Genomic DNA, 26,959 nt, shown 5'->3' with positions numbered 1-26,959 from the left:
CAATGTTGAGCTCATGACTTGTTATTTAGGGATCAATCCCAGGTATATCACGTACCGACCAGGCGAATGTCGATGCATTTTGGCGAAGAAGTCGTACGAGCTCGACCTTAATCTCCTCCTTTTGGTCAGCCCCGATTCCTACGCATCGTTCGGGATCGCTTTCGTCGATGTTTACTTGGACGACGAGCTCCTGCTTTGGTCTTTCTTGAGATGGCAAATCGACTTGAGTTACGGGTAAAATCGTAAGACACGCCTTGGCCGGGACCATGGACTTGAATCGAAGCATGTGCTCGGCGGCGAAGCAGAGTCTCGATATCTCTTGAGAGCCTCGAATGGTTTTTACCCCGAACGCGGTTGGGAACTTGAGGCATTGATGATATGTTGACGGCACCGCCTTAATGGGATTGTAGCCAGGGTGTTCCCAGAATTACGTTATAGATGGCAGGTTTGTCGATGACGACAAATTTGACGAGGCGGGTCGTCTTCGCCGCGTAGACCGGGAGTCTAATTGTTCCGATCGAGTAAACCGTATCTCCGTCGAACCCTGTGAGTGGCTTAACCGAAGACTTGAGGTGATGGTTTGCCAGTTCCATTTTGTCAAGCGTTTCTTTGAAAATCAGGTCCACTGAGCTTCCTGTGTCGACCAGTATCCGCGATACCTCGCAATCTGCAACCCGCAGCTCGATCACAAGCGGGTCGTTATATGGCATATCGACTCCCTCTGTGTCGGCCTCGGTGAATGTGATCGCATCACTTTCAGCTGTCTTAGAGCTTTTTACCTGCCATTTTTGCGCGAGCATGACCTGGCGGCCGTACTTTTTTATCGACCTGACGGAGTCGTTGCATGTCGATAGGCCTCCCATAATAAAGAACACCTTTTTTCGAGATGTCGGGGGAGTGTCACCTCGAGGCTGGTTACCTCGGTCTCTCTTCGTGAGATCATCGCTGGGTCGCTCGTTCGCTGGGGGAGGAGGTGGAAGCTGCTCGGTGGGAACTGTTGATCGAGCTTCGTTGTTATGCGGCGCGGTGTTTTGGGGCTTGTTTGCTAATGTGATCTCTCCCTTTCGATATTTCGCGAGCAAATAAGCCTGTAGTTCGCGACACATCGCAGTTGGGTGACCGTACTTGTTGTGATAGTCGCAGAAAGGTCGCGTCTCCCCGCGGTCTCCTCGTTGCCAGGTGTTTGACTGGTTTTGATACTGGCGATTCTGTTGCTGTGGAGTGTTAATGTTGTATGTCGCTCCCCGGCGATTGTCACCTCGATAGTTGTTGTCGAGGTGTTGTCGAGGTTCCTGATAGTCTTGTTTGGGGATTTCTTTGTGAGGCTGCTGTCTTGGCGTCGCCTTTGCTGGCGAGGCAATCTCTTTTTCTTCCTCATCCTCGATGTATAAGGTGGCACGGTGAAGCGCGTCTTCTAGAGTTCGGGGTTTACTGAACTTGAGGCTGTCCCGAAACTTCGTATCGATTCGTAGGGCATTCCGAAGGGCCGATAGCAACGCTTCGTCGGTCACGGTAATACGAGAAACGATCGCATTGAACCTGCCGATGAAAGATCGAAGAGATTCTTTGTCGCCCTGTTTGATCTGGAAAAGATCGGCACTGGAAACTGCGCCTTGGATGTACATCATGTATCTCTTGAGGAAAGCAGTCGACAATGCTTGGTAGCTGTCAATCGAGTTCGCTTTTAACTTGGAGAACTAAACTAGAGCTGCACCACTGAGATTTTCGACGAACAGCTGACAGAAACCAGCATCTTTCTCCTCGGGGGTGAATCGTGCTCGGCCCATTTGAATGTTGAACGCGGTCATAAATTGGCTTGGGTCCGAGTTGCCCGTATATGTCGGAAGATTAAACTTCACTTGCGTCCGTATCGGGAAATCGGTGACTCGGGTTGTAAACGGCGTGCTTTGGCTCTCTTTGAGTACGCGGTCGATCTCAGGCGCCGAGCTAGTAGCCTGATGTACTAGCGAGGTCATGGCTCGCAATTTGGTCCTCATTTCGTTCATTTCTTCATCTTGCTGCGAGTTTCTAATTTGAAGTCGACGCGTTTCGTGTTCGGGAGCTCCGATATTCACCTCGTCACAATTCGAGGCTGGGTGATTTTCTGTCGTCGGAGGTGCGGGAGAGTCTCCGAACAAGGCGCGCTGTACACGCTGAATCTCTTGTGCTCGTCTCTCCGGGGCTTGAGTCTCTGACGAATGCAATATGTTGACTTGGTCTTGACAAGAAAGTTGTGCCGCTGCTAGCTCGTTCAGGCGAGCACTTGTCTGATGATTCAACTCTTCCATTCGAGCCATCATCGTCGCAAATAGTGTCGCGACGTCAGTAGGAGCTGGTGTGCTTTGGTTTACATCTGGTGCTTCTGGGTGTAAGGTCGCGTTTTCTACGGGATTCATCGTCGGTGGTTGCCTATTCGAGGTTTCCGAGTTGGTAGCTGGTGATACGTTAAGTCTCTCCTCGGCGGTAGTCGATGTGGGTAGACTGGTTGTCTCGTTGGTTTGAATTCCTGACATTATCGAGCCCCTCTTTGCGTAGAAAGAAATCTCTTTGCCCCACAGTGGGCGCCAATTGTTGTTTAGTATCCGCACACGAGGTTACTTTAGTAAATGTATATAGGTGGAGCTCGGAGATTCTTGTTTAGATAGAGGCGAGGTCGATGTGATATTTTCGAGGTATTCGAGCGAGGTTGATTAGGCGAGGTAGAAGTTAGCGATTATAAGTATCGAGTTTTTAGTCTTTATTTCAGATTACGAATCCCGTAATAAATGAGGTTACATGGCTATTTATAGTGTTCAAATTAGGTTACATCTCGGTCAGAATAGCTTGGGCGACCGGGTAGATAGACCTGACCGACCCTCTATCGGAACGTCGTGCTGGCGAGCTGTTTCATCTACGTCAACGTGACGAGTTGTCCCATCCATGTCGAGGTGGCGAGCTGTTCTTCTGATACGAAAAGGTCATCTCCCCAAACGACCTCGTTTTACTCTTTGTGAATGGGCTTGTTGCTCTTTGATCTTATTGGGTTTGATCGAAATTACGAAAATGGGGGCTATGCTCAGCCCACCTACAACACCAACTGCTGCGAAATTTCCCTGCTGAGAGTAATTGGCTTGGTCGCAAAAGAAATGATGAGAATTCTGAAAAGGAATCGAGGAAGAAGAAGAACGAACAAATGACCCTTTTCCAATATGGGCCGTTTAATGGGCCTAAAAGATGAGAATCTAAACAACCCATTGTAAGAAGTCCATACTAAAATTAAAAATAGCCCAATAGAAGCTTCCGGGTATGTGTTAGTTTATTACGTGTCTTAAATTTGATGCTGACACAGTCAGTCACTCTCGTCAACGCGTTTTTGCGGGACTTTTTTTTTTCTTAGTTGGTCTGTCTGGTCCACAAGCCTTAGCCTCTAAGACAAATCAAAACCACTTTTTTTTTTTGTATTTTTCATAGAGAAAAAAATTAGAAAACTAATTATACTTTTTAGAAGAAGAAATATCTTTTAGATATAAATGTTGTTGACAAAAGCAAAAAAGGACTTTCTTCTCTCCGTAATCTGCCACGTTGTTCGTTCTTCTAGACCGCGTCTCCGCTACCTGCCGCCATTGCCACCTCACTCATTCAATTTTGTCCGATTGTTTTTTTTGTGGAAATATTGCATTTTTTGTTGGTTGTACAATAAAACAAAAAAATCCCTTACATTGATTAGTTTTCCTAGTTAACTATATTTCTTTCTTAATTAATAGTCCACTTTGTCAGATTCACACGCAACCTTGGCGAAAAAAAGGAAAATAATAATGGTGGGGTTTGTAGTCACTTTCCTGGAAATTTCTACTTTGTTGTACATGTATATACTTATATAAATATGATGATGCAGTCCCTCCAATTAAAACCTTACAACTTTTCGTACACAAATCTCTCTATTTGTTTGGGTTTGTTCTCACCAATCTCTCACCAAACATTGCTACTTGGAAAAATAAATAACCCAACAAATCTCACAACGAAAAATACACAGTTTTCTTGACCTCAAAACAAGAAAAGAAAAGAAAAGTGTGGAGATGGAGAATAGTAGTAATCAGCAATCGTTTTGGCAGTTCAGCGACCGATTGAGAGTGGAGACGCTGCAGAATAATCTGTCGTTGAACGACTCGATCTGGAGCACAAACTCTGTCTTCAGACAACGCAACGAAGAGCGTAGAAACTTGGACATCGCCGCAGACAAGAACCATATCGAGTATCTGAATCAGAACAGCAGCAGCAAGACTTATTCCGACATCAACAGCTGGAAGTCGAGCTCCAAAGGATTCGGACCCGTGGGCTCAAAATCGATCTCAACCGTCAATCTAAACCCAACCGACAAATTCAACGACACCTGGAAGTTCAACTCTGTTGACGTCAACGGTGATTTCAACAAGGGGATATATTCGAGCTATGATGGCTTCAACGTGGATCTGAAGAACAAGGGTGAGGATCATCATCACCATCAGCAGCAGCAGCATCAGATCCTTTTGAAAGCAGGAGGAGGAGGAGGGAAGAAGAACAGAAAGAATCAGAGTCATCAGAAGAAGAACAATAACAACAACAACAACGAAGATGGTTTGGGTTTGGACAAGAGGTTTAAGACACTTCCTCCGGCGGAGGCTCTGCCGAGGAACGAGACCATCGGTGGTTACATCTTCGTCTGCAACAACGACACCATGGAGGAGAATCTCAAGCGCCAGCTCTTCGGGTTGCCGCCGAGATACAGGGACTCGGTGAGAGCCATCACTCCGGGTCTTCCTCTCTTCCTCTACAACTACTCCACCCACCAGCTTCACGGTATTTACCAGGCGGCCAGCTTCGGAGGAACAAACATTGAGCTCTCTGCTTTTCAAGACAAGAAATGTCCTGGCGAATCCAGATTCCCTGCTCAGGTCAGGGCCATTACTCGCAAAGTCTGTTTGCCCCTCGAAGAAGATTCCTTCCGTCCCATTCTCCATCACTACGACGGCCCCAAGTTCCGCCTCGAACTCACCGTCCCTGAGGTTTGTAATATGTTTCTACACACACCAACTCTTCAATTCATTGATTAACCTTTCTGATTAATTCATTAATTCAATATTGTATTATATTATGTGTCACTCACACTACTACAAGATCCTTTCTTTCTTTTTTCAGTCACAAGTCTTTTTTTCTAAGTTTTGGTTCTGATGAATCTTGTGTTTTGGCAGGTGCTTTCTCTGTTGGACATTTTTGCTGAGCAAAACCCTTGATTTTGTTGGGAGAGTAATATAATAAACACACAAAATATCCAGTGGTTGGTGACTTTATTATGTAATAATCCAGTAAAAAGAGAGAGAGAGAGATCTACATGCCCGATTATATAAGGAAGTAGTATTTGTCTCAAGAAGATGGTGGTTCTTCTTCGGTTTTTTTTTTCTTTTAATATATATGTTTCTAAAGTAGTTTCCATACAAGAGAGGATCTATGTGAAATTAGAAGATGGGTTATTTTGGTCTAGGGGATAAAAAAAAATTAATCTCCCACTTGTTTGTGTAAAGTAAATAAAGTTTCATGTGTATACCCAAAAATTGAGACCGATCCGTTTATGTATATTGTTCTTTCTTCCCACCTGATTTTATCTTCTTTTTTTCCGTCTTTCATTCATCTGGTATTCTCCTTTATACATATTTAGATATTAGAAGACCAAGTATTTTTGCAATGGTCACCAAAAAATGCCTCACAAAAGAGGAAGCTACGGGTAAATGCCTATATTCACTCTACCTTATCCAAAAACTGACTTTAAAATGATATTTCAAAGCAAATCGATAGAGGTTTAGCTGTAACAACAAGTCTGATACCGTTAAGTACACTTATTCATTCTTTACGGAATATGTCATATGATTTTCCTGTTTTTCTTAAAAAAATAAATGTATATATAATAAACAGATGACTGATTAAAAAATCATAAATCAGTCCATCTTAATCGAAAATCGGAGAAATAATAAAGAAAAAAGAAGACAGAGACAAATGGCCAGCAATAGTTTGGACAGGTAATCTAAAAACAATAAATTCACTAATGCCTCAATTAGTTGATTTCATCACCAATGAAAGGAGACAAGTACAATGCATTTGTCACAAGAACGTAACAGACGCTTTTTGTAGGAAAAATGAAAGTTAAGTTCAGTGGTATAATTAGAGACAACATACTAACCAAGAGAATTGTTAGTTGTGGGTTTCTTTTGTGGGGTTGATCCAACAAACACTTGGATACCATTTTCCTTTCTACCCAGACGCTACTACTAAGCCCACCGGTTCGAAGCGGAACAGAATAAAAAAATTATCACACCAAAAGATTTCTACATAACAAACAAATATCGTTCGCGTCGACATGTCAAGAGCTCAGGCATATCATGCGAAGACAAACAAAGAGGCAGAACAAACACTATGACGGAGTAATACAAACGACACCACATGAGGGAAAATCATCATCTTATAAAAATTACACAACCTGAACCTGAACCGAGCAGAACGGTCTAGCATCTGATGCCTGTTTCACTTGGACCAAGCCACAGCGTCAATCTCTGATTGTGCAGCTCGGTACAACTCCAGCCTCTTAGATATGGCACTGCGTCTCTCCATGATCGCTGGATCTTCGTTCAACAACGAAGAGAGCCTCTTCATCTGTTGGAAATGGAAATTCACCAGGCCTTATGTTTCGGTAACTCGTTGTTTATCCGTATTGAGTATTGACGCACACTTGTCTATGTTTATGAAAAAAGGCAGGAGAGAACTTACGTCCATGGTACCGAGCTCGGCAAAGAAATGGTCGAGGAGGCTGCGCTTGGCTTCTCGCACTTGGCAGTAGACGATGGACTTTGGGATTGAATTCCGCAGGCCAGCACAGACCATGTTCACGTAAGACAGAACATTGGATCCTGTTGCCAGATGTGAAAAGGTGAGTGAGGTAGGAACATATATATCGCACCAGAATACTACATATAAAGGATATATGCTTTTAACCTACCGATGCGTCTGAGATAGGAATCGTTGTAGCGGTCGAAAATGGAGTGCGTAGGGTTACCACCCTTCTCAACATCCTGCGGAAGCTTCCTGAAGAAATCAACAGTGAGGTAACTGCACTCCATGTCCACCAGCTGCAGTGTTGCTTTCTTACTTCCCTCCCGCATTTTGTCCAGCGACTCTATGGCCGCGTTTGTCACCTCCACTCTCAGAGCTGGGTATTGCTTTAATTCCTGCACATTTTCAAGCGGTCTATAACATTGGACCAAAGTGAACAAGTCGTTCGAGGTATATGTAATACTAGAAGAAGAGAACGTACCACCGTCTCATTCACAGACTTGTGAACCAGATCCTTCAAGATTGCATGAACCTAGTAAAATTAAAAACCCCATATAAATGTTAGGCTACTGATACATTTTGTTAGGCTACTGATTCATTTTGCTTAAGAGATGCAAGTTAGAGTTGGTACAGTGTCAACAGAAGCTTCAGCAGGGCCTCGGATGGAGACAATAGAAGACTCAATGAGACGACGATAACCTTGCTCAGGAGCAATCAAGTGAGGCTGGTAACCGTCAGCCTCAGTGACCAGCTTCCGGATGTTGTCCATTGCTAGCTGCTTGTCAAACTGAAGCCTTTTCAGAGCCGCCGGAAGCTGGTTATCAAACACGTTATACACCTTTTCACCACCAGCACGTCTGTGTCATCAACCATAAGCTCAGAATTATAAAATTGGTCAAATTGTCAAGAGTCATATCAACTCAGACACTAACAACTCATGGTTTAATTTTAAACATTAGCAGCAAAAATGCTCAGAACGTACACTCCATCGAGATGCTCCTTGAATATTTGATCGAAAAGCCGACATATCTCCATTATTGAGTACAACTTCCCCTGCACCAATACAGTAACTATTAAATCTTGATAACAAAGAGTACGAATCAAAAACAAAAGAATACACAATCTTACCCCTGCATCAGCTGCAATAGGCTTTCCAAGGCGACTTAGTTCAGTTTCCAGCTCTAATACTGTTTTGTTAATAAGCGACTGAATGCCCGGTATTCTTGACTTGATCACATGTTCTAGATGCTGTGCAAAAAAAAAAAAAGTGTAGCAGTTAAACTGATGGTTGTTTATAGAGAAACGTGTTGAGTAATGCCACAGGATTCCTAGTTTCCTAGTAGGTTCTTGTGATACTAATATCTATTTTCTCCTTGTGTTCGCTTCGTAAGGAAATTAGTACCAATCTTGGTAAAAAGAGATCCTTACTACTCTAAAGAAACTCCTATTTTACCAGTCATAACAAATTTCAGATTTATTATTCTAATTTATAGGCCCTGCTTAAGAAACCTACATCAATCCTCATATAACCCCTTACCTTGGAGAGCATCTTTGCCAAATGCTCGGAACCCATTTTATGTGCAAGGTGCCTATACTCTGTAGTATTGGAAAAGTACTCCCTCTCTCTTCTCCGAGCCGCAATCATGTCGACGTTTTTGTTAATATCTGCTTGGGAGCGGTTGACAACACCAACCCATGGATATTTGAGTTTAAAGGACTTCCCTTCCAGAATCTGAGCAAAAAAATTAAGTAGCAGTGCACACAATACATGTTAATGAGGCAACATATGTATTATGTTACTACAAAATTTAGCATGATAAAATTTAGCATGATGTAGCTCGAACATCATATCCTACGTCTATTTACAGAAAATCATTCTGCATCTCCAACACATTTTATTTACAGTAATTGCAGCTTATACTAAAGCTATTATGTCATTTGGTAAGGCAACTTACTTCCACTGCATCAGTCCCCTTGTCCATAAGATCAATCTTGGTCAAGACACCAAATGTTCTCTCCCCTGTGGAGATCACAAGGAGTATAAGAGACATAAGGAGACAGCATAAAACGTTGGGTCTCTTTGGTGGCAAAGGGAATGGTTTACAAAATGCTGACCTGATGGATCAACTTCACGGGAAATTTTAATTGCATCTGAGGTAGCAAGATCTTGGTTTGCAGGTGAAATTGCCAAAATAATGCAGTTGGGCTGTAAGGAAATTTGATTAAACATAAAACAGAATACTGTCAACTTGTTTGCTCTAATTTTAATTTTGGCGACATTAAAGGGTCTGCGACTAAGGATTTCCTTTTACCTTTTCAATGTAGGACCGAACCATGTTTTCAATGTCTTTCACTATACTTTCAGATTGTCCCTCTGCATCAACCAAAAGAAATATGTAGTGTCATGCAAAACTAAGGTAGATAATAACGTCTATTGCTTAGATAATAACGTCTATTGCCTCACGCTCCATCGCTAAAGAAATAGACCTAAAACTCGTTACTGTTCCAGCAAGGAGTGCAGTTTAATGTAACTTACCAACAGCAACTTTCGTAAGCCCTGGAAGATCAATCAGTGTCAAGTTGACAACTGCACACATAGCAAAGAGGGTAAACGTATAGAAATGACATGCCAGAAAGAGAGAAAATAAAAAGAAGCAAATGCAATTAGAATGAGATTTTGAATGGCATTCCTCACCATTGGGAGAGTAAATGCTAAGGTGAATGGGAACGCTAGAAATCGCCTTGCTGCGTCCAGTCTCTCTGTCAGTCTCATCTTGAATCTCCTTCCTCACAGCAGCTACAGAGGTGAATGAAGTAAGCAAAAAACAGAGAAATATGCAAGTACAGTATAGGAGAAGGTCAAATTGATAGAAAGCGAACCCACCAAAATCGGTGAACCTTTTCCTGGGGAGGTGAAGAAACTCAGCATACTCCCGGGTTCCATCATCAATCTTTTGCAACTGTAAGACAAGGGGCCTTCGAGTAACGATACCTACAAACAGTATCCATCACAAAAGGGAACAAGAAAATTTCAATTTAGAGCTCCAGGGAACAAGAGTTAATTTACCAGATCCACGGGGTAAAAAGTCCTTTCCGACGATGCTCTCCAGGACTGAAGACTTCCCTGAGCTCTGTTAACACAACAAGGATACTTTGCTAAAAAACCATATCATATGGAAACCCTTCTCGTCAACAATTGTATCTCGTAGATGACTAAATCTAAATATGATTGATTTAAGACCGACTAGCTGTTAGTGACAACAATATTCAAGTCAAACCCAAGTCCACATTCCACAATACCAATCGCTTTCAATATCCATTCGGAGTGGTAAGAAAAACCAACGAATCGTGAGATATGGATCTTGAAGCATATATATATAAACTAGGGCACATAGCAGATTTGAACAGAGAATCGAGATTCAAACCTGACCACCAACGACGGCGATCGCAGGCAAGGAATCCCAAAGAGTTGGTAGGGCGCTAGAGTCTCCATGGTCTCCGAGAGCCGTGCAAGCTCTCTGTATCTTATTAACCAGGGAGATCAGGTTCTCCATCGTCCTCGACTACTACTTTCGAAACCCAAAAGGCTACGGCGATAATACGGTAGCAGTGTAGAACAGGCCGGCAAGATCTGATCTGATATCTCCGCCGGAGAAATTACACCGGCAGGAATAGATCTGCGACGGTGAGCTATGGAACCAGAGAGAGAGAGAGAGAGAGATTTTGAATTTGAGTCGAGGAAAGAATTTGGGAGCGTTTCAACAAAAAAGTAAAAGAAAAAAGGGGTGTGTTTTGGGAATAAAGTGAAGGGAAGGAAGTAAGCGGTTTTATACAAGCAAAGGAAAGGGTTTTTCTAATTATCCTACAAAACCTTAACTTTCAAATTTTGACAAAACTATAGTATGGATAGTTTAAATTATTATATTTGGTTGAGTTTAAATAAAAACTATAATTTTTCGTTGATTTTGCCAAAAAATGCATGACATTAAGCCTGTATACGAAACAAGTAGGTTCGGAGATTAAAAAACCATTAACACCTTTTTTTTTGTTTCTGAAGGGACGAACCCATTAAAAATTTAGAAAAAACAAAAAAAAAAATTCTTCTCTTTTTCAATGTCTAAAAATCAAATTTTTCTTTTTTTCGGACAAACAACGCAGAAGAAGAAGAATTTAGAATTTAATTTTTGTTTTTTATTTTATTTTCTTTTATCTAAAAGCAAAACGACACAATTTTACTTAATCATAAGTTTTAATGGTTTTACTAACCTCTTAACCTTGTTCCGTTTATAGATTTAATGTATTTTTTGGCCAAAACGACAAAAGTTCATAATCATCATATATATTATAAGCGAAATAAAATTTTAGCTTTGAGCTCTTTTGTTCAATCTTAAAGTGGCTAATTACCCTTTACCATTTCCTAAAAAATGGTTAAATTGGTTCAAATTAATTAAATTTTATAAAAAAATACATTAAAATTTTGGTAAAATGGTTTTGTCCTTCCATATTCCTGAGCAAGAGGTTTCTTTTGGTGGTGGTGTGCTAACAGTTTAGATGCAGTTTAGGTTTATGTTTCCTTTCTGCTCTGTCGAAGTATACGTTCGTGTGTATAAGACGTGCGTGTTTGTATGTTTTTCCTTTTGCTTTGTTCTGCTTTAGTCTCTTTTAGTGTCTAGGGTTTGTTTGCTGCTTATTGGTGTGTCGTTGTTGGCTTATTGGTGTTTGATTGGAGCACATAAGCCGTGTCGAGGTATACGTTCGTGTGTATCACGTCTGCTTTTGTTTTGTTCTGCTTTGTTCTGCTTTGTTCTGCTTTGTTCTGCTTTGTTCTGCTTTGTTCTGCTTTAGTGTCTAGCAAAATCATGTTTTCCAGCTCCAGGATCTCTCTCATATTCTTATGCTCAATCTGAAAAACAGAGAGAGAAGTAACAGTGAGAAATAAACTCCTCACTGTTATAACTCATATGCAACACTTCAATACAAAGTCTAGGATTTTGTTTTCTGAAAGACCGTAATTTTAGGTGTAATAGTTTGTTGATGAATTTAACAGACTACGATCTCCTTCGAGCGAATCAGCATTCATTGCAAGTTCGCAACTGCTGATGTAGTAAGCTAATGGCAGAGATGATAGGTCAGCATCTCCGGCATATTGATCAAAAGCACGACTTCTCTGCTTCCTTTTGCTTCGGTGAAAATCTCCGGTTCTGACCATATATATGCTCGGCTGCAAAATTGTGGCCGTTCATTGTCTCAAATATCTCCAAAAGAATAATAAACTAAATGACTATTTTACCATAATTATTAATTCCCTCATTTTAATAATATTGATCCTACCAGAAGTGTGGAAAACGTAAACCAGTCTGCATTTTGCTGTGGAATTGCTTCAGAATTTTCCTGCAAATATACAGATTCCTAAGTGACGTTATTTGTTAGACACTGTTGACAAAAAAAAAAATTTATGTCTTCTGTGTAAGTAGTTAGCAAACTCTCAATTAAGTTTTCTAATCCAGAACCAGATGATCGATCCCTTAATTGCTGCTGCTGCTGTCATTATGGATTACTTTATAACAAAAAAGGAAAAAGAAAAAAACGGTTTGGATGCTAGAGATGGAATTGTGGGTCTGCTGGTTCTATGACTGATTTGTATTGTCCTGGAGAAAAATAGATTAAATGCTTTTTCTAGGAAAAATTGTTATTTTCTTTCTCAGAAATTTTCCTGAGAGGATTCGTATAATCCGTAGAATGCTTTTTACTCTGGTGAACCAAGATATTTTCATCGGAAAGACTATTTATCTAAGTATCAAAGTTTGAGCTTAATATCTATATTATTCACTTATCGTATTTTGTTATTAAACTCTTTTGTGGTGAAAACTTTCCTTTGTCAATTCATAAAATAGGATTTTTAAGCCTCTTTAGATCTATACATTGGTTTTCACAAGTTAGATTCGATTAGGAGAGCAAATAAAAATTATTTAGAATTGCATAAATATATTAATAATATTTTCTAAACTTACAACATTTCTTAAATTTATGAATATTTTAATTACTAATAAGTGTATTATAAATAAGCAGTATAGAAAGATCGAGCTGAGTAACTTAACCCTGGCAGGTTACCTTGGTCAAACATTTATGTTGCTTGGTGGTTCAATAAATCATATATATGATTTTAGGTGAACTCTCTCCATCTTGCTGCCACATCAGCATCTGAATGGAGGACACCTGTCCATTCATCTAATTAATAAATCATAATTTTTTTAAAAAAAATTAAAAACTAATTAATACCACTACTTCTAACTTAACTATTCTATTTAATATTTATTTCATATGTATTTATGTTCATAACTATTAAATTACATTAATATTAAGGCTTTTTACATTCCTAACAAAAATAAATAAACAACATTTATAACTTTTTACATTTCTAACTTTTTGGTATTCGTCTAAAACTTTTTAATATTCTTTATACTAACTTGATATTTTTCTTCCGGCTTATCCTCATCATAAACACTTTTTTCGAAGCTTGTTGTATGAAAAAATGTAAAGATGTAGCGTTATCTTCATTCAAAGATTTGGCGGTTTTTATGGGTCAAATATAATATTATTATAGCTGTATTTTATTGTGAAACATAATTATGGGGTGGTTCTTGCAGAATCAAGGCAATTGTACATGTCATAAATTTGAGAACATTAAAAATCAGAAGTAATTATATGTTTTCAAACAATTCAAACAGAAAAATATGACTTTTATCTACGTCTTTTTTACTCATATCATGTTTATGATTTCTAGAATAGTAGAATAATTTTCCTAATTACTATACATCCAATCTTTAAAAAAAATTTATTTGTTTTACAAAGAATTTATTTTAAAAAAATCTAATACTAAATAATCAAACAAATTACCATATTCTTATAATTAACTATATATATATATATAAAATATATATATTTTATATATATATATATATCAACACAAATATATTTTTAAAAATATTATGTGAAACAAAATCCGCGCGTATACACGGATACAAGTCTAGTAGGTAAATAATTTTTTAATCTACTCATCATTTCGTTTTCTTATGAAATTTCTCATGTTTTGTTAATATTTAAGATTGTACATGATAAACACCAAGTAGACATGTAATGAGACATCTCTACAGGTAACGTACTAAACCGACAAGAATGACAGATAATTTCTGTAAAATGGGAGAGATTATTAGTTGAAGAGAATAAAGAATTAATATCATCCATAAAATTGAGGTATAAAAATAATGACTAATTTAGATATGAACCTTAACATAGTATCAAAGCTTTCAAATGGATTGTTTACCTATGTTGTGATAACATGGTTTTGTGTTTACGTTTGCAAGAAAGATATTAACCGACAAGAAAAAGAGATAATTTCCGTAAAAAGAAGAAAAATTAAATATGTACATAATGATTAATTTAGAGATGAAACTGAATTTGGTATCAAAGCTACAAAATAGATTGTTTACATATGCTCTATTACTAAAGTTTTGTATTCACCCATGTGAAAAAGATTCAAACCAACGAGAAAGAACAACAATTTCAGCAAAATAAAGAAAGTTTCTGACTAGAAAAAATAAAGAATTGAAGTAAATTATTGACATAATATATACATATAATGACTATTTTAAAGGTAAATGTTAACATGGTTTTAAAACTTCCGAAATAATTTTTTATATTGTTATAATTTTTCAAATTGTTATATTTATTTGATGAAATTTTTGTGTCCGCGCAAGTCACGGGCCAAACACCTAGTTATTATTTAAAATCAACCAAATATGATGATTTAAACTATCTATATAATAATTTGTGTTTTTGATGGCCAAAATTTGAAACTGTTTTAGACAATTTTCATATTTTTCTTTACTAAAGGCTTGGATTAGAGCTTTACTTGGGACAAAGAAATAAGTGAAACGACGTCTTTTCTTACGCAAAATTATTTCTATTATTATGTAGTGATATTTTCCGCAAATTATTACCAATCAGAGTGTTAAGCTTAAGGTACAAATATTTTAATCTTTAACTAGAAAAAACGCTTACAGAATATTTTCAATATGGTACATAAAGATCTGTTTGGCGTGTATGCAAGAGAGAGACTTGTCTGTTATAGAATTATCGATGTAATATTTCTCATAAATTTGTAATAGATTAGTGTTAAAAAAAATTAGAAAAAACGCTAAAGAATATCACAAACTCTTACACACATATATCTGCAAATTAGTCTCACTTACCTATAGACAAAAAATTCAGTCACCACCTCACAAGAGAATAACTGAATATTGAACACATTACAAAGCCTTAAGCTAAACCCCCTAACTCCAAAAACAAAAGCCTTGGGAAGGAACTAGTAGATGCTACCCAGCAAATTCAACTGGATGATGGAACCCAAAAACAGGACATAAACCATCTTTAAATATAGAAAAGTCCAAAAGGCCAAAATAACGCAGAAAAACTAGGAATTAAAAACAACTTTCGATCAAGAAGAAATATTAAAATTTTAAAATAATGATAAAAAATAAAAGAACGCAATTTGGTGGAAATTGTTTCTAGATATATCCGAATGCTCAGGCTAACCAAAACTTTATTACAGTTCATTCTAATTTGGTGGAAAATGTTTCTAGATACATATATATACCCACTAAAGAACGCAAATAATCGTAGTTTAATTTCTTAATGACAAAGGAAATTTTACGACTATCAAAGCTATTAGAAAAAGAAAAATACACACAAGTTTGGTGGTAATTCAACCGTTTTCAGCGGAAGGCAGAAGAAGGGAGAAGAAAAGTTGGATCTGAGACGGACTTGGATTGGATCTCTTTTGCAAATTGGTTGGATCTGAGATTCTGAGCTCTCTTCTCTCTCTCTCGACATCGATGGATCTCTCTTGTCGCTTCTCATCGATCCTGTTCGTCCTCGTCGCCCTCTCCATCTCCGTCGCCGTTGCCGAGATCCGCAAATCGGAGATCCGATCCGATGACCGGCCCATCATCCCCTTGGACGAATTCGGCTTCACTCACTCGGGTCGCCTCGAGCTCGACGCCTCCAAGATCTCTCTCTTCTCCGATAACAACAATCTCGATAACCTCGATCTCTCCAAGGTCGGCTTCTTCCTCTGCACAAGGGACGCTTGGGTTCACGTGATCCAGCAGCTCGAGGAAGAAGAGATCACCTGCGCCCTCCAGTCCGATCTCGTTAAGCATGTCTTCACCTTCAACAATCTCAACAAGAAGGCGGCGAGTTTCTCCACGGTCTTCACCGAGAACGACGCCGATCAGTACTCGCTCGTCTTCGCCAACTGTCTCCAGCAGGTCAAAGTCTCCATGGACGTCAGATCCGCCATGTACAACCTCGAAGGTAAGAAGGGCGGCCGCGACTACCTCTCCGCCGGCAGAACCGTCCTCCCCAAGGTCTATTTCCTCTTCTCTGTCATCTATTTCTCTCTCGCTGCCACTTGGATCTACGTTCTCTACAGGAAACGCCTCACCGTTTTCGCCATCCATTTCTTCATGCTCGGCGTTGTTGTCTTGAAAGCCTTGAACCTTCTCTGCGAGGCTGAGGACAAATCCTACATCAAGAAAACCGGCAACGCCCATGGCTGGGATGTCCTCTTCTACATCTTCAACTTCCTCAAGGGTATCACTCTCTTCACCCTCATCGTCTTGATCGGAACGGGTTGGTCCTTCTTGAAGCCCTACCTTCAGGACAAGGAAAAGAAGGTCTTGATGATTGTCATTCCCCTCCAGGTTGTCGCTAACTTTGCCCAGGTCGTCATCGACGAGACTGGCCCATATGGCCAAGACTGGGTCACTTGGAAACAGATCTTTCTGCTTGTTGACGTCGTCTGTTGCTGTGCTGTTCTGTTTCCCATTGTGTGGTCCATCAAAAACTTGCGCGAGGCTGCCAAGACCGACGGCAAAGCTGCTGTGAACCTTGTCAAGCTAACTTTGTTTAGGCAGTACTACATCGTGGTTATCTGCTATATCTACTTTACTCGCGTTGTCGTGTATGCACTGGAGACAATTACTTCTTACAAGTATATGTGGACGAGTGTTGTTGCCAGCGAGTTGGCCACGCTTGCTTTCTATCTCTTTACTGGCTACAAGTTCAGGCCAGAGGTGCATAACCCGTACTTTGTTGTTGACGATGAGGAAGAAGAGGCTGCGGCCGAGGCCCTGAAGCTCGAAGACGAGTTTGAATTGTAAGTCAAGTCATCACTTGGTGATTCAGTAAAGAAACATACTTTTGTTTTGACTGGACCATTATCAGGACCAATCTGGTAAACCGGCTTCTCTTCTGGTTCTTTTTACTTTTTCTTTTGTGATGGTTTACTATGTTTCTTAGAATGCAATACCTGCTTTGTTTACTTGAGTTGTTAGGACACTTATATATACTCTGATGAATGTCTTATCCATTGCCTAGTATTATTGTGTATTAATGGTAACGTAAAACGCCTGGTGCTTTTATACCCTATGCTGAGACTCTGCTATTCATTTGATCTACAAAGTGGCTAATTAGTTAAGAAAGCAAGCAGATTTGAAACTAGGCAAACTTTGTGCTCACATATGCCTTTTTACCTTGTTGGATCTGTAGTTATTATCTTTGTCCCAAGTGACAGCCGAAATAATTGGTATAGTGTATGGTGAGGTGGTAGAGATTACATTGAATGGTTGGTGGACCATATGGATTGATTGAACACAAATAGCAGTTGTTGCTTGTCTCAAATGTCTTCAAGTTATTATGGTCTCTCATAGAAGGTCATCATCTATCTTTAGAAAAATCTAATCAACTAAGCTTTCATTATTTTGATATCTATATGCTTCAACAAGGCTTAGAGACCAAAAGAGAAAAGAAGGATGAAAAGGAATAATAATTATAAAAAAAAAAAAGAGTTGGAGAGAGGAGAGGTAGGCCGTAGGCACAACAAAGATGGTGAGTTTCCTAAATCGACGATCCACATTTTAGAAAGACGCCGCCGACCAAACACCCAACACAAACTCATTAAATTAAATTTTGGGGCTATTTCACGTCATCACCCAATAAAAGGTACAAAGCCGAGATCTAGTGGGGGACTTTTACAACCGAAGCTTGATGATGCAAAGCAAGAAGAAGAAGAACACACACTCAACGAATCTGCCTTTTACCTGCAAAACGTCAACAACCAAAAAACAAGCTGCCTATGTTACTCCCTCCTTGATTTTTTTTAAAACAAGGTCAACAAGTCAAAAAGAGACGAACTCAATCTCAATGATATTGCTGACAAAAGTGACCAAACAAGAGTCATCTCCACGTGATAGCCAGTACAAAAACACAATTGTCACACAGTCACAGTTTGTCAAGTTTAGAAAAAGAAAGATTCCAACTTTAACCGAAAGAACTTTACCGCAAGCAATAGAGTAGACTTTCATGCTAAATCCTTCCTTGTTCCATCATCGTAGTTTCTTTTAGAAGCGAAATTGCAAGAGTAAAAGAACAAATCAAGTGCAAAGTCGAAAACTTTACCCCGGCGGAGGAAATAGACATGTAATCCGGTGAAGGGTTCTCCGTGATCCCTGGCGTGTAGATGCCGCCACCACCGCCGGATGAGCCACCAGTGCTACCGCCACTGCTCCCACCTCCACCAGTGGAGTTTTTGCTGCCACTAGAAGAACCACCGGAGGAGGAGGAGGAGGTCTTGATCCCGAGGGAGTAAACCGGAGTTCCGTCCGGGTTGAAAAGACCGTAGTTCCTCTCGGAGGTGGGCCCAGGCTTCAAGTTCTCGTTGAAGAGAGCGAAGACGAAGATGGTGAGATCGCAGTCGGGGCGAATGGGCGTCCTCATCTTCTTGCTCATCATCATCTTGATCAGATTCCCGTTGTACTTGCGGGCATTGTCGCAGGTGGCACCAACCTCCTGCGGGTCGCCGTTGGAGGGCCATCCGGTCTCGGAGACGACGATGGGGACTTTCTTGTAGCTGATGCCGACGGCGTCAAGTGCGTGGTAGACGGCGTCGACCTGGGCGAAGAGCATGTTGTCGTAGTGGAAATTGGATCCAGGATCGGTGAAGCCCTGGTTTGGTTGGAAGAGGACGAAGTCGAGAGAGACGTGTTTGGGGTTCTCCTCGTAGGCGAAGAAAGGGTAGGCGTTGATGAGGATAGGTGAGCCAGTCTTGACGTGGAAGTCCAAGATCGGCGTGAGGGATCCCAGGAGGTCACGGCGGAAGGAGGTGGCGGAGGGAGGGTAGGAGACGTCCAGGATGGCCAGCGAGTGCGCCGTCGTCACGAAGATCTGCTTGTTGAGGCCGCAGTCCACAAGAGCGGCGTGGATGCTCTGCATCGCCGGGAAGAGGGCGGCCGTGAGCGCCGACTGGTTGGAGGTGAGGACTTCGTTGCCGACCACGATGGCCACGATCTTGGTGCCCGGGAGGTATGCCTGGACGTTCTGCTTCACCCAATCCCGGGCTTTGTCCGAGTCTTTCACCTGGGCCAGGTACTCGTTGCCGAGGGCGACTGTGAGTTCGAAGCCGGAGCCGGAGAAGGCACGGAGGGCTTGTGGATCGGCGTCATAGAGCTTGACTTTGGTGGCGCCGACTGACTTGAGGAGAGGGATGACGTTCTTTGGGGGAGGAAGGTTGTTGGCCACCTGGCCGTAGTTGATGCCAATGGAAGAGACGATGAGAGGAAAAGAGAAGAAGAGGAGAGCAACGCACAGCGGAGAGAAGAGGATCTGGGAAGACGCCATGGATGTCAAGTAGAGAGAGAGAGAGAGAGAGAGAGTAGTGAGTGAGTGGTTGTAAGCAAGATGATGATAGAGGAGGCAGTGATGGGACCAGAGCGTTAGGATTCACTAAATTTCAAAGCAAGCCAACAGTAATAAAGAAATAATGAAAAGAAGGAAGAGAGAGAGAGAGTAATGTTGGTTTGATGAGCTGGAAGTCAGTGTCTATGGAGCAGAGAGAGAGAGAGCATCTTTCTTGTTTTAATTGCGCATTTTACTTGCTTGCTCTCGGATCTTACTTCTTCATGACAGATGGATCATTTTTGTCTTCTTCTCTTGATGCTCTTATTACACAGCACACTTGCTGGGTATTTGGGACACCAGGCAGCAACATGGAGAAAGACTGAGATTTACTAACTCTGGACTCATTGTCTATCAAGATGCCGCCTGTATGAATGTCGTCAATCTCAACTAAGCATATGGCAGTCTTCCCACTCTAATAGCTCGGACGAAATCTTGCTCTTTTTTCTTTCCATTACAATCAACAAAAAAACAGAATGACTAAATCTATCTCCCCCCTTAGAGGTTTAATTGCTCTTTTTACCAATACTAACAAATCTTGACAACATCCATATGATTTCCAAACAAAAAAATGCAATCGGCGGCAATAATTATGAAACAACAGAAATGAATGGCATAATAATGTTACAATTCTCTCAATACACAAGACCTTTGTGAAATAGAATTCCAGACAACAAGACAAGACCAAAGTGACGCACTCACGCTTTGTGTCAAAGCTTTTGCAGCACCAAAGGCAAAAAAGTGATATTGATATGAAATATGAATCTCTCTCTCTCTCTATCTGTGTGCTGTGACCAGCGTCTCTATGAACCTCAACCCATCAAACCTTGGCTCGAATTTCTCCGACCCAATCGTCTTCCTTGATTCCCATCCCTGCTCATTCATTTCAATTCAAAACATATCATACGAGTCCTCCCCGGAGCAAATGAATCCTTCTTAGAGCAGATCTGTAATCGCAAATGTAAAAAAAATGGAAAAAGGAGGAAACCTTGGGGGAGACTGGAGGAAGAGTAGAGGAAGAAGAGAGAGCAGCAGTTGAGACGGCAATGATAGAACCAACAAGGCCGCTCGAAATCTTCATCATCATCATCGGAGGAGGAGGAGGAAGACGAAACCCGACGACGCCGGATCTCGACCACCACCAACTCTGGGCCTGCGTAACGCCTTGTTTGGCTTTTTCCAATTGCCCTCCCTTCTTTTTAATTTTCTCGACCAAGAAAATAAATCAGTATATATATACGTAGATATATTAATTAATGGAAACATTAAAGAAAAAAAGGAGTTTATTGACTTTGGAATGTGGTGTATCGTAACGGTTCTGCGGTGCATTCGAGTTGTTCGATACTTACTTTTTTTTTTTTTAACGAGAGATGTTTTTTGTTAGACTCTATTCTTTTTTTTTTATTACTGAAAGATCGTATTTTTAATAAATAAAAATTTAAAAATAACACTTTAAACTTTAGAGTTATTTCAGTCACATTTGAAAATTTCAAACTAAATATGTTTAAGCATAAAAAACAAATTATGATTAAGCATAAAACTAAAGATGCTATTTACACATGCTACAAAATTGGAGAATTCCGATTCCAACTACTTGTCTTCTATGCAATATTTCCGATGAATCTAGGCAGCACTTGTTCTTCGATTGTTCATTCAGTCATGAGATATGGTCCTTTTTCATGTCCAGAGTCTATATTTCACCTCCGACATCCTTCGAGGATGGTTTGAGATGAATTAAGGACAATGTTCGTGACAAAAACACTGTCCTCATTGTCAAGCTTCTATATCAAGTCTTGATATAGTCTATATTCAACTCACTCTCCCCTGCCGCTGGATCTACTATCCCGTGCGCAAAAGAATCTTCTTTTAGTAGTGTCTTTTCTAACTATTTGGTTCACCTTTTTTCAAGGCTCTTGACTTTTTTTTATTATAAATAATATTATATTAATAATCGGCTAAACCGAGAATCAAAGCTAGTTTACAATTTGATAACCGAAATAAAATAACCGAACCAAACCGGGTATGAAATTGAGGGTAATCGGGAAAACAACAACCACTGAAAGAAAGAGTAATTTGATAAAAAAAAGTTGAACAATTTCTTTTGACGAACGATATCTTCGCCGGCGGCTACAAAATACGGCTTTGCGGCATCGCGAGACCTTCGATATCAGCTTGAGAGCCGACCCAAGCCTCCAAATTCGGTCGGCGAGTCCTGATCTCCACATATTTCCCGGAGAGAATGAAGCCGGACATAAAAAATTCACTATTGAAAAGAAGGGATACCTCGACGAAATTGAAACATAGATCTCTAATCGCACAACTCTGAAACCCTCAACAGCCCCCGAAATTCGGATTTACCAATCGAATCTTCGATCCGGCCAAGGAGATCGAGGCAGCCTCCAAGAAAACAAAGACGAGAACTTACCCATCTGTCTCCAAAAAGAAACTGTGAGTCCGCATCGGTCGGAGACAACCACCGCGAACCCATCCTCAGCATGTAGTGCAACCCACCTAGCCGCCACGACGACTTCCGCCACCACACCGCAGCATCAACTTCAGCCTCCAGAGTTCCTCTCACATCTCTTCCGCCGCGTCCTCAAACAGCTCCAGAGCATCTGGAAAGCGTCTCGTTCGCTGATGTTTCCGCCACACTACCGCCTCGCCGCAACGGATGAACCACACCACAGCACTACCGGAGAAGGGTCGTTGATTCTTCGATCGCCTCCTTGCACCCAACTCCATCAATGAAGAGAAAAAGCAAAGAAAAAGGGACCCCTCGCGGTACCGGTGATGAACTCCGATGACCAGAGGGGTCAAAACGAGATTAAACGAAGATGTCTGCTAGAGAGAAAAGTGTTGAGCGCGTCAGATCCACTCGCGAGAGTTTTTTTTAGATTAAATTATGATTTTGACAGGGCTCTTGACTTAGTTTAGCTTGTTTGATTATCTTTGTTTTTGTTGTTGTCCCGGGCTGGTAATTTTTAGTAACAGGGTTGTACTTCAGTTAGTATAAATGGAAATTTAAGTTAAAAAAATTAAAAAAAAAATAAAGATGCCAACAGATCGGGAAATCTGCAAGACAGACATATTATGATCCTTTACGGGCATATACATAACTACACTGACCAATTTTTATAGACCAACTCGTTGCAGTCGTAAAACAAAAAACTGTCTCTTGTATGATGGATCCGATAAATACGGACCTGTGGGTTTAGCGGGTTAATCTGCAAGCTAACTACATCATTTATATTCTATAATTTCAAAAAATAACATATACAAAATAATATTTTCTTCTTTCATTGAACTACTATTCATTTATCATCTCAATAAATATGCATAGTTTTCTTATCTTACAGTATTTTCTCAATGAAATAAAACATGTACAATATGAAAAGTTTAATATTGGCTCACTAACCAGTTAAACTTAACAGAACAGGCTTAGACATAGTTATAGAGATTGCAGCCATATCAGACTGCCTTGTTACAACTAAAAAAACTAAAAATGTCCACCACAGGCAAAACTAAATCTTGATAATTGGTTTCAAGTCTTATTGGGATTAGATAAAGATTATTGGACCATGAAATCTTAGTATTTAGAGAGTGTGTGAAAAAATTCATATAGTAAAAGTTGGAAAAGATTTTAGATAATATATAACAGATTTGATCTTGAATAATATATAAATGACTTGGGCCAATCTATTCATTGCCAATTGGTTTTGAGTTGGAAGCCCAAGAATCTTAGCATGGTATCAAAATTTGATATGCACACTCTCTTAATTTGGCCAAAAAAGGGATTTGTACACTCGAACCCGAAATTGATGGTCTATCTCACGTTATAAGTTGAGAGAAATCTTGGTCAATATATAAAGGATATGGTCTTAAATAATATATAAGAGACTTGAGTCAATTCACTTATTACCAATTATTTTTGAGTTAGAATTCGAGGAATCTTAACAAATCTTGATAAAATGCCCACCTCTGAAAGTCCCCCTCAAAGAAGTGGTTTCATGTCTGACCATATAGATTATAGACGTATGATGTATGTATGTCTTGTTCCAATAAAGAAAAACATTCTATGTTTTGAATTGAAAGCCCACCACTTAATGTAGTTTTCTGGCCCGGTCCAAAGTTTATGAAGACTATCAACATTTTTATTTAGCCGGACCTATATACTATTTGATAAATGCGAACCTTTTATGTATTCCATGCAACCAACATTATTTGCAATACTAAATGTATTCATACATGTATACTAATCACGTCTACACTCTACGCGTTCTTCTCTATTTTGTATTTAAACTGGACCAAATCTAACACCAATTTGAAATGGTGGAACCGTAGAAGAGATGACTAATTTTTGTCATTTAAGATTTACAATGGTTAGTCATTATTATGTATTTCCAATTTCGTTTCCTTACCGATTCCTTATGAATTTGTTATCATATAGTCTACACTTGATCAGCTCACTCTTGGTTTAGTTCAAAGTTTAATGTTATGGTCGATCAAGACAAGATTCATCTTCCATTTTACTATTAGTTCTAATTATTACATTTTCTCCGTCGTTATGTAACATTGGAAAATTGCTCTTTTGATTCTTTTTAAAAAATTATAATAAAGCATTGTGTACAAAAGCTAGCGTGTGCTTTTATCTCGCTTACGCATACAAACCAATTAAACCTAGAGACAATACAACATGTAAAAACACATTCAGATACATGTATATATATAAACGAAAAGGGAGGAGAGAATTACACACAAAAAAAAACAAACAGCAAAATAGAAGATGAAAGATCGATCACATCAGGCGACAAGCGTGGACGTTGTCGTCGTTAAAGAAGTTGCTGACTTTGTCGTCTCCACGGTTAGTGACATGGATGTGACCGTGACGGTCGCTGAGGTTGTAGCCGTGACGGTAGTAGTTGTAGCTCTCCCTGAACTCACTGGTTGTGTCTTTGAAGTAGTGGTCGGAGGAAGTGAAGTAGCGTGGCATGTCCGGGTACGGCCAGAACTCGGCTCGCTTACCGGCTCGTCTCACAGCCTTTAGCACCTTCTTTCTCTCCACGTACCCAATTACCGTCACTCTTTCCATCTCTAGGTTCACCTCAACCGAGTCCACCCCTTCATGCACCAACACCACACGCCATTCAATTCAATTAACTTCTCTTTTCATATTCACTAATTATTTATTTACTTTCTTTTCCAAAACACGCACTAATTAATATTACCTCTCAGCTTGTAAATGGCATGCTTGACTACCCTCTCGCATCCACTGCAGCACATCCTTACTTTCAGGTCTATCGTCTATTTTGTTACATATTTAATCACAACAGTCATATGTTACAAATTAATTAATTAGTAGTAATATGCGATACGTCTCTAAACAAGGGAAAAAAGTTATTAACCAGAAGAACATTTGTATATATATGCTGAATCAGCCAACGATATTGTGGTTATAGGATGCATCCACTAGTGAGACAAACTTATGACATTTCGCTTCAGTTTTGTCCGATTCCCTTTAACGAATCAATAGAAAAAAACCAAAAGTCATTTTTTAACAGACAAGGAAACAAAAAAAAAAAAAAAACACTGAACACAGCACTTTAGTATTCTTTTTTTTTTTCCCTGCGAGAATCTGATCTATTAATTTGTTTTCTTATCAAGCGTCTTCTTGAAATCCGCAGAACTCAAGGTAACTAATTAATGAAAAGTTAGCTAGTTCCACTAATTAGGCATATATCATAAGAAAGATTTTCACACCAAATTAAGGGATACATGCAAAGGCAAATTAATTAGAAAGAAATATAGGTATATTGTTATCCAAATCTATTTAGTTTAATTAATGACGAACTAGTTCATGATCATAGAGTCGATCAGAGACTAAGCTATAGACATGGAAGTTGAGGTTAATTAAAAAAGAGAGAAAGAAAGAGAATACCTGTAAAGAAAGTGGGCGAGCCCTTGGCATGGTGTGGTAATAGTTGAGGTGGCTCACACTTTTGACCTTTGGCTTCTTGTGTGGATACCGAAAGAACAAACAGTATGTGATGGTCGATATGATGGACCTCAAACCCATTTCTCTGTCCAGCGCTCTCTCTCTATATAGATATTTATGCGTTAGTGCCTGCTCACTTAGCTAGAAAGAGAGATGATCACCAGGACTCACAAAAGCTTATAGAAGAAGCAATAAATATATAAACAAGAGGAATGCATGGAGAGGAGTTTTAAACAAAGAACAAGATTAGACACAACGGAAGATATTCCTTTGGAATCGCTTCCCTTTGTAATAAGTTGTAATCTCTGAGGTGATATTTATTATAATATTCCATAGACATTTACAAATAATGGGTTTTTATGCAAGGCAAGTTGATGGAGATATATGATGAGTTTGCTAACTATGATGGATATCATTTAGTAATAATTCTCATAATTAAAGCTTATGGTAATTATAATTTATCAAAAAGCGTTGTCTTGAGTCTTGACATAATGCGTGGAATCAAGTGTTTTTTTTCTTCTCACGATGGTATCAAATGTTTTTAAAATGCAATTCTAAAGAAATGTATCGCTATAGTTTATGCTTGATGTATATAAACAAATCAAAAGAATGTAAATTGTCCTGGTTTTATGGCTCCAATAAAGTGGCCGCAACCGCATTATCCAGTCCACATTAGTAATAAAAGAAGAATTTATTAAAGATCCAACCTAAACTTAATTGTTCTTTAAGTTGAATTAGAATATATCCTTAGCATCATACTCAGTGTGATTCTTTAGGAGACCTCAAGACTTTTCATCGTCTCTATTAGTCTATTATCTACTATGTAGTAGAGAGTTGGGAACATCTAATAGAATCATAGTAGAACACATACATTCATAGTTCAACCAAAACCAAATAGACTGATATATTCAAATTCCTATCATAGCCATAGGGAATCTAATCTATGATTGGTTTGTTTTGTTTTGTTAATCACCACCATACATGCATTCAATAACTTGGGCGTCACGGCCCATCTTCTAGAAAAAAAAAGTATATATGATTGATGGATACTGTCTTCTAAATCACTCCAAGAAACGAAACAAGTGAAATGTTCGGTAGAGTAGTGATACAACCTTTTCCCACGAGATTTCCGAAATTTCTATTTTTTTAGTATTTATAAGAAAACACATTTTCCGTCGATCTAAGTTTTCTACAGAAGAAATCGAAAACCAAACAAAATCTTGAATTGTATCTCTTTTTATGTAAGCAAATGTTAATCGGGAAAACCGGAAAAGCGAATCTATTAATTTGAAAGAATAAACAAAATAATTTGCAGCTCCATTTAATCTAGACGAA

General features: G+C 39.5%; 6 protein-coding genes across 7 annotated transcripts; 2 read left to right on the top strand and 4 right to left on the bottom strand.

The window, feature by feature from the left end:
• The first annotated feature begins 3,896 nt into the window (after nucleotides 1-3,896).
• On the top strand, nucleotides 3,897-5,607 carry LOC18022789 (B2 protein). The gene is made up of 2 exons (XM_006405216.2): nucleotides 3,897-5,021; nucleotides 5,208-5,607. Exons 1-2 carry the CDS (start codon nucleotides 4,056-4,058, stop codon nucleotides 5,247-5,249), a joined length of 1,008 nt encoding a protein of 335 aa, XP_006405279.1. The 5' UTR covers nucleotides 3,897-4,055; the 3' UTR covers nucleotides 5,250-5,607.
• A 684-nt stretch (nucleotides 5,608-6,291) lies between these two features.
• LOC18022788 (dynamin-related protein 1A) lies at nucleotides 6,292-10,624 on the bottom strand. Of its 2 annotated transcripts, XM_006405215.2 has the most exons (16): nucleotides 10,263-10,624; nucleotides 9,905-9,968; nucleotides 9,722-9,829; nucleotides 9,533-9,634; nucleotides 9,374-9,424; nucleotides 9,150-9,211; nucleotides 8,953-9,043; nucleotides 8,793-8,857; nucleotides 8,375-8,569; nucleotides 7,966-8,085; nucleotides 7,820-7,890; nucleotides 7,469-7,694; nucleotides 7,319-7,369; nucleotides 7,004-7,232; nucleotides 6,775-6,914; nucleotides 6,292-6,660 (listed from the first exon to the last, which is right to left on the bottom strand). In XM_006405215.2, the coding sequence occupies exons 1-16, from the start codon at nucleotides 10,389-10,391 to the stop codon at nucleotides 6,532-6,534; spliced, it is 1,833 nt and encodes a 610-aa protein (XP_006405278.1). In that variant the 5' UTR covers nucleotides 10,392-10,624; the 3' UTR covers nucleotides 6,292-6,531. The 2 variants fall into 2 exon arrangements, with proteins under 2 accessions (XP_006405278.1, XP_024014564.1); XM_024158796.1 differs by having other exon boundaries at nucleotides 9,533-9,829.
• Nucleotides 10,625-15,479: 4,855 nt separating this feature from the next.
• LOC18022500 (protein GPR107) lies at nucleotides 15,480-17,328 on the top strand. Its single transcript, XM_006405214.2, has one exon. The coding sequence runs from the start codon at nucleotides 15,732-15,734 to the stop codon at nucleotides 17,058-17,060; it is 1,329 nt and encodes a 442-aa protein (XP_006405277.1). The 5' UTR covers nucleotides 15,480-15,731; the 3' UTR covers nucleotides 17,061-17,328.
• A 297-nt stretch (nucleotides 17,329-17,625) lies between these two features.
• On the bottom strand, nucleotides 17,626-19,719 carry LOC18022499 (glucan endo-1,3-beta-glucosidase 10). Its single transcript, XM_006405212.2, has 2 exons — nucleotides 18,358-19,719; nucleotides 17,626-17,999 (listed from the first exon to the last, which is right to left on the bottom strand). The coding sequence occupies exons 1-2, from the start codon at nucleotides 19,573-19,575 to the stop codon at nucleotides 17,931-17,933; spliced, it is 1,287 nt and encodes a 428-aa protein (XP_006405275.1). The 5' UTR covers nucleotides 19,576-19,719; the 3' UTR covers nucleotides 17,626-17,930.
• A 508-nt stretch (nucleotides 19,720-20,227) lies between these two features.
• On the bottom strand, nucleotides 20,228-20,835 carry LOC18022498. Its single transcript, XM_024158795.1, has 2 exons — nucleotides 20,621-20,835; nucleotides 20,228-20,505 (listed from the first exon to the last, which is right to left on the bottom strand). The coding sequence occupies exons 1-2, from the start codon at nucleotides 20,720-20,722 to the stop codon at nucleotides 20,410-20,412; spliced, it is 198 nt and encodes a 65-aa protein (XP_024014563.1). The 5' UTR covers nucleotides 20,723-20,835; the 3' UTR covers nucleotides 20,228-20,409.
• A 3,399-nt stretch (nucleotides 20,836-24,234) lies between these two features.
• On the bottom strand, nucleotides 24,235-25,885 carry LOC18022497 (heavy metal-associated isoprenylated plant protein 30). The gene is made up of 3 exons (XM_006405210.2): nucleotides 25,568-25,885; nucleotides 24,858-24,933; nucleotides 24,235-24,750 (listed from the first exon to the last, which is right to left on the bottom strand). The coding sequence occupies exons 1-3, from the start codon at nucleotides 25,703-25,705 to the stop codon at nucleotides 24,428-24,430; spliced, it is 537 nt and encodes a 178-aa protein (XP_006405273.1). The 5' UTR covers nucleotides 25,706-25,885; the 3' UTR covers nucleotides 24,235-24,427.
• Between the last annotated feature and the right edge of the window lie 1,074 nt (nucleotides 25,886-26,959).

The sequence above is a fragment of the Eutrema salsugineum genome, unplaced genomic scaffold (genome assembly GCF_000478725.1).
Source record: "Eutrema salsugineum unplaced genomic scaffold, Eutsalg1_0 scaffold_14, whole genome shotgun sequence".
NCBI classification, from domain to species: domain Eukaryota; kingdom Viridiplantae; phylum Streptophyta; class Magnoliopsida; order Brassicales; family Brassicaceae; genus Eutrema; species Eutrema salsugineum.
The sequence above is the reverse complement of the archived record's forward strand: the minus strand, read 5'-3'. Positions and strand labels throughout refer to the sequence as shown.

Bases quoted from the DNA above. Each gene is read 5' to 3' on its own strand.
- LOC18022500 (XM_006405214.2), top strand. From the start codon at position 15,732: ATGGATCTCTCTTGTCGCTTCTCATCGATCCTGTTCGTCCTCGTCGCC.
- LOC18022498 (XM_024158795.1), bottom strand. From the start codon at position 20,722: ATGATGATGATGAAGATTTCGAGCGGCCTTGTTGGTTCTATCATTGCC. The intron at 20,506-20,620 runs GTTTCCTCCTTT...ATGAATGAGCAG, and splicing joins TTCCTCCAGTCTCCCCCAAG to GGATGGGAATCAAGGAAGAC.
- LOC18022497 (XM_006405210.2), bottom strand. From the start codon at position 25,705: ATGGGTTTGAGGTCCATCATATCGACCATCACATACTGTTTGTTCTTT. The intron at 24,934-25,567 runs GTATTCTCTTTC...GTAACAAAATAG, and splicing joins CTCGCCCACTTTCTTTACAG to ACGATAGACCTGAAAGTAAG. The intron at 24,751-24,857 runs GTAATATTAATT...TGGTGCATGAAG, and splicing joins TGCCATTTACAAGCTGAGAG to GGGTGGACTCGGTTGAGGTG.
- LOC18022789 (XM_006405216.2), top strand. From the start codon at position 4,056: ATGGAGAATAGTAGTAATCAGCAATCGTTTTGGCAGTTCAGCGACCGA. The intron at 5,022-5,207 runs GTTTGTAATATG...GTGTTTTGGCAG, and splicing joins TCGAACTCACCGTCCCTGAG to GTGCTTTCTCTGTTGGACAT.
- LOC18022499 (XM_006405212.2), bottom strand. From the start codon at position 19,575: ATGGCGTCTTCCCAGATCCTCTTCTCTCCGCTGTGCGTTGCTCTCCTC. The intron at 18,000-18,357 runs GTAAAGTTTTCG...GACGTTTTGCAG, and splicing joins TGTCTATTTCCTCCGCCGGG to GTAAAAGGCAGATTCGTTGA.
- LOC18022788 (XM_024158796.1), bottom strand. From the start codon at position 10,391: ATGGAGAACCTGATCTCCCTGGTTAATAAGATACAGAGAGCTTGCACG. The intron at 9,969-10,262 runs GTTTGAATCTCG...TTGTGTTAACAG, and splicing joins TCGCCGTCGTTGGTGGTCAG to AGCTCAGGGAAGTCTTCAGT. The intron at 6,915-7,003 runs GTAGGTTAAAAG...ATCTGGCAACAG, and splicing joins TTCCTATCTCAGACGCATCG to GATCCAATGTTCTGTCTTAC.